Source organism: Erithacus rubecula, assembly GCF_903797595.1.
Source record: "Erithacus rubecula genome assembly, chromosome: 9".
Lineage (NCBI taxonomy): Eukaryota > Metazoa > Chordata > Aves > Passeriformes > Muscicapidae > Erithacus > Erithacus rubecula.
Window position 1 is genome coordinate 34,815,684 of NC_136660.1, and position 16,009 is coordinate 34,831,692.

Below are 16,009 nucleotides of genomic sequence, written 5' to 3' on the forward strand. Positions count from 1 at the left end.
TATTGCAAAAATTAAGAACTCATAGTCAAATGAATACTTTAGAATCTCAAAAAAAATCAGGTATTTTTAATTTTAAAATATTATAATTTAATTTTTTATTTCATTAAAATTTTATTGCTTATTATAATAAAAATAATTTCTGTCTCTTGTGAAAGTCCAGATGGAGTACTATCTAGTTCAAGAGTGCCCAGTATGAGAGCGAGTCCAGAGGGGGCCACAGAGCTGTTCTGAGGGCTGGGACACCTGGGGGTCTCACCTGGGCAGGAGGGGGATCCAGGGGGAGCTCAGAGCCTTGCCAGGGCCTGAGGGGCTCCAGGAGAGCTGCAGAGGGGCTGGGGACAGGGATGGGGGGACAGGACCCAGGGAGTGGCTCCCACTGCCAGAGGGCAGGGCTGGGTGGGACAGTGGACACTGGGGTACTGAGACAGAATATGTTGGGAAAGTTACCGAGGAAAAACACATGAAAATAAAGCAAGCAAAAATTACTAATCATTTTATTTAACACTAACTTGTTTTCTAATTAAACTACATCTACCTCCACATAAAAAGATCATTCAGAATAAGGTCACTTGGTAAATGTTTTAGCTATGCTCTTGATGAATCGTCCATGTGAAAATAAAATGCATCAAGGAAATGTTTTTCCAAATGGAAGCACTAACTTTGATACATTCCAATCCCACTCATGCATCAAGGCTGAAAAATACTAGCCCATTTTCTTTAAAATATGTTGGTACTTACCAAATTTTTAAAGGATTCACCAAGTTAGAAAAACCTTAGACTATTAACTGAAATTTCTGAACTATATATTCTATTTTCCTGACACTTATTCTAATATCAAACTGTTTACATCTAAAACATGAATCAGCAAAATATACATCTTCTTACTCTCACCTCTCCTTAGATTAGTGGAGGTATTCCTAGCATGAAAAGATTGACACAAATTACATCGGAATTATGTTGGGTAAACCGTAGAGTACACAATTAAAAAATGATGGATGAGTTGCAGGAAGAACTGAGGAAGTGCAAGCACTCTGCTCTTCTATTTTGACTCCAGGAGAGCTGTGAGAATCTGCTTCCACTATAAAAATATATTAAAAACCATTGTAATTTCTGAATATGACTAAATATAAGAATTTAAGTGCCATCGTTTAACGCATCTTCTCTTAGATTAATATTTGTGGCTCTTTTACATTTTTTTAAAAATATTAACAAGTGTCATTATATTGAAGAAGCATTTTCTGAAAAACAGAAAACTAGAGAATATTTCTGATCTGAGTTCTTTCTCACTTCAATTCTGTGACAGTGCAAGCTATAAATAAAATTTATTTTATTAAACCTTATTTTAAAAGTTAAGTCCTGTACATTGAAAAATAGCAGTACAATTTTATAGACAATCTATTAGAAATTGTTTTACTCAGAAATTCTTCCCTGCTCTCCAACAAGATGCTAGGTATTTCTTATGTCTAGTGTGCCCTGTACAACACGGACTACCTAAAATCACTGCAGATCCTACTGATCTTTTTGCAGTTTATAATCACATACCACTTACATTGTTTATGTTGTGCTCCTGCTGTACCTTGCTAGTAACACTACTTTATTTATTCAGTGGGGAAAATAAATTAGCTTTTTATCAGCTATGTCAAAATCTCCCCAAAATTTTCTTTATATAAAATACAGCTGCTCCAGTATTTTATCAGCAGTCTTCCAACTCTCAGCTCTTTTAAGAAGTTTCACAGAAAATTGTAATAGCTCATCTGTAAGGTTTCACTTGTGCTTGTGAACTACCTATCTTAAGGTTCTAGTAAGTTTTTATAGTCAGTCTTTCATACTACGCCTTTTAATTCTTACTTTTAATGGAATCCCTTTTCCTCGGGCTTCTATTTTTCTGAAGAACACGAACTATCTGCCCAGTCATTTTATCAAAGCTCAGCAGATCTGGAAAGAAATTATAGTTTCTGTGAGTTTTTAATGAAAGTTTTGGAAAACAAGGAAATATCAACCATAGAGCCTGGAGCTTTCACATTTAAACTTAAGGAGAAAGGACACCTTTACAGATTTAAGCAATGTGTCTGTGCAGATGTAAGTTAAATCCAGGGAATTTTTTGCCCACAGTTTATGTAACTACAGATGGCCACGTCCTAGGGCACTGCTTCTCACCATATAAATCCTATTATTCCCATATGGCCATAAACAACCTCCTCGCCCAATGTGCTTTAAGAAGGTTACTGTCCTGTAGGATCAACCTGTGCACAGGCAGGGCGGCTCCCGCACGCAGATCTGCCGTGGGAACCGCAGGCAGAACGCGGAGGGGAGCACAGAAGGAGAGGCAGGAGACAGGCAGATAGATACACGGGGCCCTGAAGCCACACACCGGCCAAGACAAGAGCCGCACTCACGCTGGAACAGGGTCCGCAGCCTCCGCTCGTTCTGCTCCGAGCTCGAGTGCCACTGCAGGGCCAGCACGGCGGCCGCGCCCGCCAGGCCGAGCAGCGCCGCGGCCTCAGCCGGGCCCTCCGGGGCCGCGCGGGGCCTGAGGGGAGACGCGAGATGGCTGAAGATAAACGGGCACGGGAACGCGCCCGATGCGCTGCTTCCCACAGCACAATGAGCGGCACAGTGCAGCTGCTTCCACGCTGAGCATCAAGTGCTTTCTAACATCCACACAGCACTTCGAATTTAATGCAAGGAATTCAGGCAACCTTCTCTCTACATTTTTTCATGGTGCAACTTTATCATGGGGTTTATTACTCCCTGTCATATTACTGCAGTTCTGGACATCTCTGGAAATCTGAAAGGAGTATTAACACCCTAAGGTTTACAAAACACTGCAGAATACCTTTTATAAGACTGTCAAAATATTGAGAATCAGGTGTAAAAAGACATGTTTAGACATAAAATATTGCAGGAAATGAAACCTTATTCTTTGTTTTAAGTATGGTGTTGATTTGGAGGCTTAGAAGCAAATCACATCCAATATGGGACTTGAGTTTTTACTGCTGAATATTTCACTAAGTGTCTTTGGTATAATTATTTTAGTCATAAAAGAGGAGTGATACTCCCCTGAAACTGCAGTAAATAGAAGGGTGCATTTTGGTTTAATTCAGATCTGCTTTTCATAGTAACTTTATCAAAAGATGATAAAGATTTCTGCAATCTTTTGGGGAGATGATGTCTGATTGTCTATACAGTTTATGGACTCATTTTTAAATGAATGTTAATCTAAATTTTCAGGAAGCTTTTGGACTTAGACATGTAACTCTTATTGATAAATTCACTAAACTATTAAACTGAGACTTCAAAATTTTTGAGTTTGAAAATCTAGTTTAAGAAATTGTGTTTTGGTTTACTTTAGGAAAAGGCTGTTCGGGATCAAAGAGAATATAAAAAAATACCAGTAGTTTGTTTATACACTCAGACATCTGCATTTATGTCCCCAGGATGTGCTTTGCCCACTTGCTGCCCAGGCTCCCTGTTGGCTCAGCCCCAAGTGCCTTTCTGCAGGGCTGCTCTCCTGCCACCCCTCTCCAAATCTGCACTCTGTCCAGCGTTACTTTGTCACCAGAGTCTGTCATCTGCTCTCCTTAAATGTCCTGCCACTGCCGATGCTGCCATCTATCGCATCCCTCTGCAGGGCATCTCATCCCTCAAGTCTATGATCAGGTTATCTGAAAATTCAGCATGGACTAAATAATTAATGAATGAAATTAGGACACTGTGGCATCTGTCAAGAATTCATAATGGACATGCAATAAAAGAATTGCAGCTGTCAACTTAAAAGCAACAAAAATACTGACATTCTTCTAAAGATAAAAAGAGCTGCAATTAATGTTAAAATTTCTGAAGATGTTATTTAACATGCCATAACAATTTATTTAAATAAAAATCTGCCTGATTGTTAAACTTTTCCATGTACAAACCCTCAGAGGGACTTTTAACAGTTCATCTGTTAAAGGAAAATTTTATATATTCAACTAGAACATTTTGAGAATCTTGCTTTCTGACTTGTATGTGTAATGCAGCAAGGTTTTTGTGTCATATTTTCTTATCATGGCCTTCTAACAGAGCTTTTGTCCTATTTAGTCCTATAAAGTTGCTCTTTTACTTGCAGAAGTAAAGGATAATATTCCTAGCTCAAAATATTAACTTTGCTTTGAAGTAATTGTGGACTTTACTGAAACTGACTCTACCTACCTTTTGTGGATATCAGAGTTTGCAGTTCTCTGGTGCCTTTGCTGGGACCGTACCAGATCCAGAAGAATCACCAATCGGCAATCTGGGGAAAAGGCAGCAGTGGTGTTTGCACTAACAGCAACAGCCAGCACAACAACCAAAGGAAAACAGGCCTTTGGCCAGTTCATTACTTTCTTGAACACAGTCTAAACCATTAGTATAAAATCTACATATTTCAGCTGCGACTGTCAGGTATTATGTAAATGTGCACTATTAAAGTCATCCTAGCATTATTTCATGTAATTTTGCTACACTTTTCCATAGTGTTTTACAGGTTTTTCTTTCCTAAGCTGCATTAGAGTAATTGGTAATGAAGTCCACATAACATCTCATCACAGCCAGTGACCTCTGTGATCCCACTCTGTAATTACGAATTCTAGAGAGTTTATGGTATTGAATTTTTTTTATACCAGAACTCCTCTACACAACTCACAACCAAGTTACATTCCTAACATGCCTTATTTTCCTTAAAGGTCTCCAGTGAAATAACTCAGAACAATTCTTGTCTGCCTCAGCACAGACTTTTCAATTTTGAAGTGGTGCTGCAGAGGTTGCTCTTACTATTAAAAAACATCTTTCAATCAAATACTAAATTCCAAAGAAAAGCTGATGGTTTACTGAGAAAACCATTAGATGATAACTTAGTTTTTGAAACCGAAGAAATTCCAATGCATGGAAATGAAGCACTAAGCTTATTTGTGAGGATTAACAAGAAAGATATGCAACAGAATAAAAACAACATAATACAAAGTTTTCTGACTAAAAACCCTGGATCTAGGAAAAAAAGCTCTTAATTGCCAACATCAGTACTGTGATAATGATAGAATAGGACACATCTAGGAAAAAAAGGTAGGTGTAATTAAAGGTATTTCTCAATTTGTTTATCTTACTTGGGATGTTCATAGCAACCAACCAATTAAGCAACACATGAGACATGAATCTCTCCATCCCATAGAACAGAAATGCACTACAGTTTGTCAGCAGCTGCTCCCACTCAGCTTGGCTGAAAGGAAGGAAGAAGAAAGAAAGGAAGTTACTTCTGTGTTACTGTTTTACAAGAATACTTTTCAGAAATTATCCATAGCAAACACTTTAGTGCTATTTACTCCAAAAAAGAATTATAAAAAAAGTCAGCATGCAAAGAAGGAAGACAAACATAGCTGCAGAATTCTGTGAGAAGTGTAATAACTCTTATGGATTATTAATACTACACTTTTGTATTAAAATGATTACTCAGTAGCATCTCACAGCAGGCAAGAGGCATAGTGTATTTTCAGATAACTACCAACATCTCAATCAAGAGAAAAAAATTTAAAAATCATTGCTGTAGGTATTGTAGTTTTAAAGTACTTTGTCTAACATTCAAAGGGAGTAGTATATACCCACCAGGACACGAGCAATAGGTTTTTGAAAAGAGATGTGTATAATCAGGCTAACTGGCAGCAAAAACTGCAATTTGGTCATAATGATCTTTGCAATTGTTATGGAAAAATATGAGAGTACAAACTCAGTGGTGGGTATCAGTGGTATTATCTAAGCAGAAGAAATTCCACAGGACTGGGAAGGAAGGTCCAGTGATGGCCTTGTTGTCTCATAGGGCTTGTCCCTGTTTGACCTCCTGAGACCCCTTTTATTCCTCTATGGCTGTAATCTTAAAAGTAAAATATTTCTATAAAGAACAAAGTGTGTTTATGAGTAGACTCCATAAAATGGTACTAGCTTCATGATCAATATTTGAAACTGGAAACTTTGAAATTGTGTGATGTACCTTCACTACTCTGCTTCTGAAATCTGTGCTCCCATTTACAGCTGACTGAAGGTGCATGGAGATGCTATGGTCTTACCACTTGGATTTACAAACAATTACGAGCAAAGCCAGAAATTACACTTAAGCTCACACATATGTATTCATCAAAGACTGCACCAAAAGAATTTCCATCAAAATTAGATTATTTACATATACAGCAACTCTGACAAAACCAACCTAGCTAAATCACTTTATGGCACTTTATTTAACATCCCTAAAATATTCTACAAACCTAGCTCTGTGTTTGATACAACAAAAATGGTTTGCTATGTGTTTATCAGCTCAGCAATATTTATGAACATGAACATATGAAAATATGCATATTTTATGAACAAAGTCTCTGAAAATAGGCACAATTTTAAACAAGAAGCATGGATAAACAAGAAAGTGGATAGAATATTCCATACCTCGGAGCATTGCCAATGACACCTTCCCACTGCAGTTTAAATAGGTCACGGTATTTTTCCAGTATTTTCTGTATTTTTTGGGAAGGACTTGAAGCTTCTATAACAACAGAATTTCATCATTATGAATATAACATGCTACACACTGCATTGGGCAATCTCAATTTCAATAACTTTAAAATGACACTATCCTGTTTAGGAGGTTTTAGGTCATCATTGGATTTCATGCTTTTTGAAGCCTAAATCTGGCTTTTAAAATTAAAACAACTGTGACATTTTCAGAGTATGATTTGGATTCCCACTTGATAAGCCTTTTTTATAATGAGTTAGGATTATTTGGTAGACAGGTTAAGGACACAAGGAAAAGATTTTAGATACCCTGAAAAAAGGGCAAAGAATTGAAAACCAGTACTGCTCATATGGTTCTGTTGCAGAGGCTCAGACAGGACTTAAGTGGGTGGATAAACTGAGTTTCCAGATTCCTAATTTCAGAAAGCAAGACTTTAAAATCACCTCTTTTTTGTGAACATCTTGATGTCATGACTTCATTTTTTGGTCCAACACAATTCTAAATTCCACAGGTAGACTGTGAATAAAATATTATTTAATATATATTACCTGCTTCTCTTCCTTCATTATAGGGGTTCACAATATCTGATAAACAGTTAATCACAAACCACAAAAGAAGGCAATTTAGCTGATACCCTTAGCCAATAGGTTGTGAAAGGATACATTTTAAATTCCTTATATCAACAGGCAAGCAATCAGAAGGCAGATCACGATTAACTGGTGCCTATAATTAAAAAGAATACATATCCTCTTATGTGTCAAAGTTTTAATTAAATACTAACAGTACTCATGTCAAACAACTATGAGAAAGGCAAAACAAGTAACAAAGTTTTGAATCAGTGCTTAAAAGGATCATGGTATTCAATCATCAGTGGAAATGACTAAACTATTCTGCTTTGCATTCTACAATGCATATACATATATTACATATATACACACATGTGCATGCACATATATAGATACATATGCAAATACAGAACAGATTTGTAAAAACATATGTATCCACTAGATAAAATGCAATCTTTTTGCAGAAATTATTTTCAGTTACTTTAAGCATCTTCCTTCGTAGGTTATTAAATATGTCCCATTTATGGAAGTGGGATTTTGCAAAGAAAAACTCCTTGCAAAATCAACAGGAAGCAAGATTCTTATGGACTTATGTGACATTCATTCTATTTCAGAATTCTAGCATACATAATGAACTTCTATGCAAGCCACTTTCACACTTTTCTATGCAAGTTCTCTGGTTATTTATAAAAAATGTGGAAAGTTCACCGTTTGGACACTCTTTTTCTGAGAAGCTTTTCTGTTTTTTTCTTTAGATACTTCAAATTTAAATTCAGCCTCTGTGAAAATGAAAATAAAAAAAATTAATATAGGGCAGTTTTAGCAAATAAATGTCCTTGAAGGACTGCATATATTTAATATGATGTAGTAGTAGTAATAGTACTGCTAGTAGCAATAATGAAAAGAATAACAACAGATTGAAACAAAAAAAATACCACATACTTTCATGGCAGAAAGTGAGATTTTTCTACTTGGTCTATTTTTTATCTTGGACCAACTAGTTTTAATAATTTTATGTGGTTTTCTCTACATATGAGAAAAATGCAGCTTAAGATTTTAAACTTTATTTATAGAAGGTATCTTTGATTCATACAGAAATGGTTTAGAGCCTGCATTTATCACTCACTTCTAGATCACAGAAATATGTTTTAAGATGCCATAAGGAGAAGTTTACCAAGTATCCAACTACCTTACTTAACCTCATTTTGCTTAAGAGTTTATGTAGGGTTAAGTGTTAGTAGTACGGAAAGTTCATAAAGCCTGGGGGTATTTGATTTTGCCCAGGTGTAGCACAAGAACCAAGAGGAAAATATTTCAGAGAGTAAAATTTAACATTTGGTATTTTAAGAAAAATCTTCTATTAATGATACAGAAAAATTACAGAAGTGTAAATTTCCTTTTTTTTTTTTTTTTAATTGCAGCTGAAAACAGCTTTGAAGTTTTAACAACATGCTTGTAAATTTGTTTACAATTCTAGATTCCACTGAGTTTTACATAATTCTTTTAATGTGTCAAGGTTATTATAAATTAGCTACCACTGCACCTGTAATTAGCCTTATTGAAGTAAGTCTACTTCATTATGTAGTCCACCTAAAGTACTAGAAACATACTGCATGTGCTTGTCTTCCAGTAAAATATACACAATGATTCAAATTTAAATTTGTATCTTTTTTATGCCTCATTATGCTAAAGGAAAAAATGTTTATCTGATAGTACCTGACTCAGTCCAATGTAGTCGATTGTAGAGAAACTGTAGAGAAAAATCTCTGGAAACAGAACTTATTCCTTCCTCTTTAAATATACTCAGAGCTTCCAAAGGCAATTCCATGAGTAATGTATCCACTAGTAAGACCACACACAATCCCAAAACCACAGGTTTATCTAAAGAGATGTGACAGAGCATGATTGAGATTTAGTTCTCTGTTTGTACTAACAATTGCAGTTAAATGTAAAAGTCTAAGTGTCCTCCACTGTATGACACATGAACTTCATTGTGCTGTGGATTAAGAGCATTAAGAAAAATTATTTCTTTTTATATCATTACTTTTAAGATGTTCTCGAATTTCTACACACTTGCTAGCACCAATTCTTCAGAGGGAAAAATATCCCCCTTTTAATAACCAACCATCTCGGGTCCAAGTCCAGGTATACACAACAGGTTCAAAAATCAATGTTTGGAAATGCATAATTGCCACAGCAGCAATTGGCTAAACAGAACAGAGTTGTAAAGGAACTCTTATCCAATACTGTGTTGTCCTGTAGAAAAATTTTGTTTCTGTTATTTAGGAAAAAAGTATTAAATATTATTATGGCAATATTTTTGTTCTACAGAGAAAGAGTAGATGCATGGGAGATTAACCCAGTTTTTCTAGAACTACTCTTATGTGTTTAGAGAGAGACAGTGTAGCATTAGGCTTGTATGCAAGCTAACAACCTGTGAGAGTCTATAAAGCTAAAAGAGGGGGGAAAAAGACAAAACAAAGAGATCTACCAATTTTAGAAAGTTCTTTATTCTAGCTTTTCTCCTGAAAAAATGGTTTGTGAAAAAGCCATTTCATTTAGGTGTCTACAGACTGTATGGTTTGAAAGACTCTAAAACGCAGAAGCATTGCCCCAGCATCTAAATTTTCTTTGAAAGTATACTGAAATATTTGACTTGATATAGAAAATAAAACAGAGAAAAACAACGCTGAAGCCTTTGTCCTCTCCTTGTTTTAAATAAAATTAAAACTACTGGATTTTGGTATCTGTCCATACACACACACATACTACCAAGGAAGCACTTACCCTGCATTCCAACTTGTTTGGTGTTCTTATCTTTCACTTTCTTTTTTCCTGTTTCAGCTGCTGAAACTGATCCATACTGGGATTCTCTGGGAAGAGGAAATTCATGGAAAATATTAAAAGCTTCAATTTCTGCTTCAGTTTCAGTGAAAGGACATGCTTCCTTCAGAGTTCCTGCCCTTTAGAAATCCCATCTTTAAACAGTTTAATTATAATGCTGCATCTTGAGCTTCAAATAAAGTATAACTTGAGCTGGAGAACAGTGCTTGTCAGAAATGGCCATTTGTCTATCATTTTACTCAGTCTCACTCTGACATATCCTGAATATACTCTCTTTCAAGACATGAAACATCCATTCAACAGGGCATCCTTGCCAAAACCATTCCTTTGTTTGAGGGACTTGAGTCACAGTTCTGTTTTCATAAATGATAATCAAAGCCAATATAATCATACCTGATAGCCAAAAAATCAAACTGTGACAGCACTGGTTTCAGATAGTCTTCCATAATTTCTATTATTTCAGAGAAATCTGATGTCAAATCAAGCTCACTATCATTTATTTTCTCTGTTGGAGTCTATCACATGCACAGAAACAAAAATTAGAATACTTTCAATGTCCATTCTTGTTAAATACCACCACATATATCAATTTTGTAATACATTAAATCAGAGACCAAATAAAATAATGCAAAACATCATAAAATGGAAAACATAAATATAAGAAGCTGATTTCAAAACTATATTATTTCAAAATTTTCCACCAACATTTTGCAAAATAGTCTAACATAAGGATTACTAGAAGGTGTCAATGCTTATTTTTATTTAAACAATTAATATACTTCAGCAATTTCAATGGAGAATGACAGAAAACTACAGCAGAAAGAAATTATAATGTGTTCCTTTAAATAATGAGAAGAAACTGCATAAGGACAACTTCAAGAAGTGAACAGAAACTACGATGAACATAGAAGAAGCAAATGAAAGCATATGGAGAGATCACTGGAGTCAATTTAAGAAAAGAACTAACCAAAATGAAGAAAACAGATAAGGAGAAGATATAAACATGTAGGAGAGAAAGACATTGAAAACTGGGGTTTGTAAAATCCAAACTAGATGGACACAAATCGTGTCCTTGAAGCAAAATTTTGTGACTGACTTGGATCAAGTGCACTCAAATAAAGAGCTACAGTGCAGAAGATATTGTATACCCCAACAGAAAGCTTTTCTGTGTTGGAAATCAGTAATAAATCTCTGGATAAGGTAGCTTTATTTTAATTAGAGGGTTGCAATTTAAGACCTTGGGGTTTTTTTTCCTTGGAACAGCAGGGACTTTTCATGTGATATGAAAGGTAGTACAAATGCAAATGCAAATCTCTGAAATATAACACATTTTTAAATAAACTGATTTCAACTGCATCATTCCAATAAATTACTGAACATTTCAAAGCTCCTGAATGACAAACACAGCAATAACAGCACAGAAAGATTAAATTCTGAAGTAGAGTACAAAGCATATAGTAACTGAAGACTAGGGATGCCACACTTGGAATGAACTGAAAAATTCTGCATACAGAATATCTATCTTATTTTAAGTACATGTTTTTCACCCAATTTTAAATATAAGGAAATAAAGTATATTACCACATCTGTTTTGGAGACACACTCTTGCAAGTTCTGAGCAACAGTTTGTTTAAGATTATTCTCCATCTTCCGCTGCTTGAAAAGACGCATTTTTTCCAACAAAATACGAAACACATCAGGATTCACAGGAAATCGAGAAACTTTTGCTTGCACTGTTAAAACAAAGATAACACCCTCTTAAGATTCTTTTTGAGACATATTTGTACTTGAAGAAATGATTGTACAAACATCATCTGTTTCTAGGTGTGGTATTCTTTGAAAATAAAATCTGGATAGATAGACATATATATATAAAAACACAACATATATATATATAAACACAACATATATACAAACACAAAATATATACAGAAATGTAAAATGAAAAATACTCTATCATTATTTATTTATAAAAACTTCAGCCTTCAAATGTAAACAAAACATATAAATTGTGGCTAGTTACATGACATCTGATAATGAAACATATATTTATGAATTTATGTTCCTTGGTAATTAAGAAGAGCCAAAATTATGTGGATAAGTGTTTCAAAATTTTACTGACTGCAAAAGTGAAAGATATGAGCCTTCTCATAACATCAGTGCCATGATTTATCTCTTCAGAGGTACTTACCCATCCTCTGAGTGAGTTTTCCTTTCTGCCGTGCAGAACCTGCTCTGGGCAGCCCAATCAATGAGCTGTACAGCTGAGACCTGGGGGAAGCAGTAAAGTGCTCAACAGAATATTTGACTGCCTAGCCTTGTTTATATGACTCAAATCAATCAGATGAGTAATTATGACCGTCTAATTTAATGTGCCCACAAACACTCTCATGATGCATTAATTACCCCCATCTTTGGTGCAAAAACCTGCAAATTCTAGCTGGAACAAACTGGGAGTGGCAAGGTAAACTCTTTTATTGCTGTAAAACCAATAAGGTGTATTTCTATTTGCTCCATAACAAGTGTTAAAGACTTTTCAAATTGGTGAATGCTCTCACAGTCAGTTGTTATAGCTCATTTTATGAGCTAGTTTGTTGCAGCTGATTAGGCTGCAATAATCAGATAATTGGTGGCTTTATAAAGTTAAATATGAACCCTTCAAACATTTCCAAACCCATAAGCAATAAAAGCAGGAAACTCTCAACAGAACTTAGGAGAGATATCAAGAATGGCCTGAAACCTTTCAAGTGACCTCTGGAGATTTAAGAGATAATTAGGGAAATTGAAAGAACAGAAAACATACAGCTGAGCTGCAGGCAGATTTATTTATAAATTAATTAGTTCATTATCCTAAAATTCAAGTCCATCAAAATTAGAAGTGAAAGGCAATATTCAACCAAGTGAAAAAAAAAAAGATTATATTTGTAAGAAACTGTGCTAAATCAAAATGATGTACCTGTCTTCCGAATGCTGCAGAATAACTATGTAGAAACTGGATGGCAATTCATTCACTATATTAAAATGTTCAACAGGAATACAGAGGTTTCTCCAAGCCTGTACAGTGGTTCAAAAGTACCATTATTTTCATGGACTTTATAAACCCCATTCTCAGTTATTTCATTAGAAAATTGATAGTAATTCTAGGACAGAAGGAACTCAAGGGCCCAAACACTCAGCAGATGTGCCAGGACAGTGGGATCTGTCCCTCAACAGGAGTTACTGCTTCCCTGTGAGGGAAGCAAGCACTGGCAGAAGTTGTGCAAGGAGGCTGTGGAGCCTCCATTCTTTGAGATCATTCAGAAGCCATCTGGAGGTGGCCGTGGACAACAGGCTCTAGGTGGCCCTTGCTTGAGCAGGCGGGTTACAAGATGACCTGAGATTTTTTTCTTACTTCAACATATGATCGTGTAATTTTTGTCAAGTGCAGAATATATAAATATTATTTAAAACAAATTACAAATACTGTATCTTAGTCCACTCTTCATAACAACATCACTTTTATGACCCCTGCAAAATTTCTGAAATTAAAATGCTATCAAATACTAGCAGAGTATTAGCAAAGGAAATAAGTAGAATAATTTAGTAGTAATGTTTATTTTTGAAAAAAAATTGCTAGAGACACCTAACCAACAAGTACTTTATAAAATTGTATTTGGTTTATGTGGCAAGGCTTTAGTAGCAGGGGAAGGTGCAGGGGTGGTTCTTAGACTCTCAGAATTGTCCAGGTTGGAAAAGCCCCCGGAGACCATCGAGTCCAACTGCTCTCTCAGCAGTGCCAGCCCACCCCCAGCCCAGGTCCTGCATACACCCACACCTCTCTGTGTGCATTTATATCACAGATATATAGACCCCTAATAAGTAGCTCAGAAAGTTACCGTTGAATTAGCAGTCAGTTGCTGTTCCACACATTTTAGAAGATCACTCGTGTTTCTGTTTTGTTTTAACTGATTTTGAAGATGCAGCAGTGCTGCCAGCTGAGAGCTGCTGGTGTTGGACGCAGCGGTTAGAAGGAAGCTCTTCATCATCATAGACACTGAACAACTCTGTAAAATTTTTACATCTATTTATTTCCCTTCACAAAAACAAAACGAATAAATATACACTGTGTTTTTTATAACATATGTTGAAGTTTTCTCCCTTGAAAGGTGAGATGAACTAGTAGAAGACAGCTGTTTGTTCTTACAGGTTATTGTGAACTGTCTGACAATAACAAGGGAAGATCTTTTAAACACAAATAGCTGGAATTGATTTCTTTGTTTACATTTACCATCAAGGTTCCTGCATTTACTCACCTAAGGTCTACATGGAATGGTAAATGCTGTGTTCTTAGCCTTTCAAGTAAGCTGAGTCTTTTCTGTTTCTGTGCTTTAATGGACATCATATCACACAACAGACTTCCACAAAGAGCAAAGTAATGGGTAAGACTATATAAACGTTTCATTCAGCAAACATACTAACCCTGTTCTTTGAACTAGGAACTATGTGTAATTTGTTCCTGATGCAGGGAATACAAGCCCTACAGCCATTCTGCATCTTCTCTTTGATGGAGGCACATATTCATTGCACGCACCTTCAAGCTATGCTGTGCAGATATCCATCCAACAAACTGAATGTAAAATTAATTATCCACTTCAAAACAATGATTGAACAGATCCAGAGGAACATTTTAAAAATTTTTGTTAGGGAGGGATGAAACTGTATTTTGTGGCAATGTCTTATCTTTGATAATTACAATATAGTAATTTTTTCCTATTACATTTTTTATGTATGCAGTCATCAATCAAAATACCAGGTCAAACACAACAGATAATAGAATTGTTATAAAAACACTGATCAAATGTTCTGAACATTGCAAATATATAATATATTTGATGACTTATATTACACACTGGTTCTTACACAGAACCCTACATGAGTTCTGTATGATCAATTTTCAGACTATGCAAACTCAGTTTAGTTTATGTAACTTCAAATATCCTCCCACTGAAAAGCAGCACTAACATTAGCTGCCTTACCTGATGAAGTGCCAAAAACTGGGTAGTAGAAATTGGATCAAACTGTCTAAAGCATTCAGCCATTTCCAAACTAGCAAGAGCCAGCACATCAGTCACATCATGACGGAATGCAACAGCCATAGATTGCAGCAAAGCCTCACTGCACTGACAAAGATACTTCTGTGCCACCCTTTGTTCTGTCTAGATGATAAAAATGAAAAGCTCTGCATTAAAATTGGCTAATATTAGTATTTGTTACACATACACCTACCACAGCATGTTAAGAGATGATAAATTGTTTTTTTAAGGAGCAATTTTAATGCATTCTCCATTTAAGGCACATAATGCATGATCAAAATATGCAACTATGGATTTATTTTTTAGCAAACACCAACATCTGCTATACAACATTAAAAAATATTTGGTTTAGCACAGAAATTTCTTCTAATATAAAATGTGTACCCAGCAGAACAGACTTTCAATTCCAAGCAATTCCAGCAATTCCAGTTCAGAACCAAGGATCAATACAATTGTTTCTGTAAACAGTTAACCATATTAAGTCCAAATTAACCCACAAATCTCGTACCTCAGTACTTACTGATTTTGCTAGCAACACAAACTGTAAATTCCCAATTCCTAGTGTGCTTTCAATTGCAGTAATTAACAGAGATCAGCTCACTGAATTTCACAAATGTTTTGTGATAGAAGTAATTTCTTTCTTTGTTCCCAGTTTGCAAAATGTTACGCTCCCTTAAAAAGTCGTATCTGTGAGGCAGAAAGAAACTGCCTGCTCATCTAATCCTGGTTGCTACAAGCTCAATCAGCAGGAAAGCATTGAAGGAGAAATTATTTCTTTCTGGGAGCAACTGGGTAAGCTCATTCAGGAGCTCCCACACAATCGACTGAGGAGTAGAGCAAAGCTGCACAGCAGAGTGATGGAAAGCTGTTTGTTGGAAGGTGTTGTGTAGATTTTTATATTTTTTAAGACCAAGTTTTTGTTACAATATTTCCATTAGCAGTTTAAAGAGAACTGATAAGCTGAGTTGACCATTATTCCATAAAAAGAAAGCACTCAAATTCTAATGCAAGCCCAA

General features: G+C 35.6%; 1 protein-coding gene across 1 annotated transcript in view; it reads right to left on the reverse strand.

Annotated features, from left to right (window-relative positions):
- Positions 1-939: 939 nt before the first annotated feature.
- CFAP46 (cilia and flagella associated protein 46) overlaps positions 940-16,009 on the reverse strand; it is a 60,323-nt gene continuing 45,253 nt past the window's right edge. Inside the window, exons 43-59 of the mRNA XM_079313102.1 lie at positions 14,937-15,116; positions 13,797-13,964; positions 12,878-12,975; positions 12,113-12,192; positions 11,503-11,654; positions 10,315-10,436; positions 9,865-9,950; positions 8,794-8,958; positions 7,786-7,856; positions 7,174-7,234; positions 7,060-7,095; positions 6,445-6,541; positions 5,121-5,233; positions 4,192-4,273; positions 2,397-2,530; positions 1,849-1,935; positions 940-1,078 (exon numbers count right to left, since the gene is read on the reverse strand). Coding sequence (XP_079169228.1) covers positions 942-1,078; positions 1,849-1,935; positions 2,397-2,530; positions 4,192-4,273; positions 5,121-5,233; positions 6,445-6,541; positions 7,060-7,095; positions 7,174-7,234; positions 7,786-7,856; positions 8,794-8,958; positions 9,865-9,950; positions 10,315-10,436; positions 11,503-11,654; positions 12,113-12,192; positions 12,878-12,975; positions 13,797-13,964; positions 14,937-15,116 — 1,869 coding nt within the window. The 3' untranslated portion in view covers positions 940-941. The remainder of the gene's footprint in view (positions 1,079-1,848; positions 1,936-2,396; positions 2,531-4,191; positions 4,274-5,120; positions 5,234-6,444; positions 6,542-7,059; positions 7,096-7,173; positions 7,235-7,785; positions 7,857-8,793; positions 8,959-9,864; positions 9,951-10,314; positions 10,437-11,502; positions 11,655-12,112; positions 12,193-12,877; positions 12,976-13,796; positions 13,965-14,936; positions 15,117-16,009) is intronic.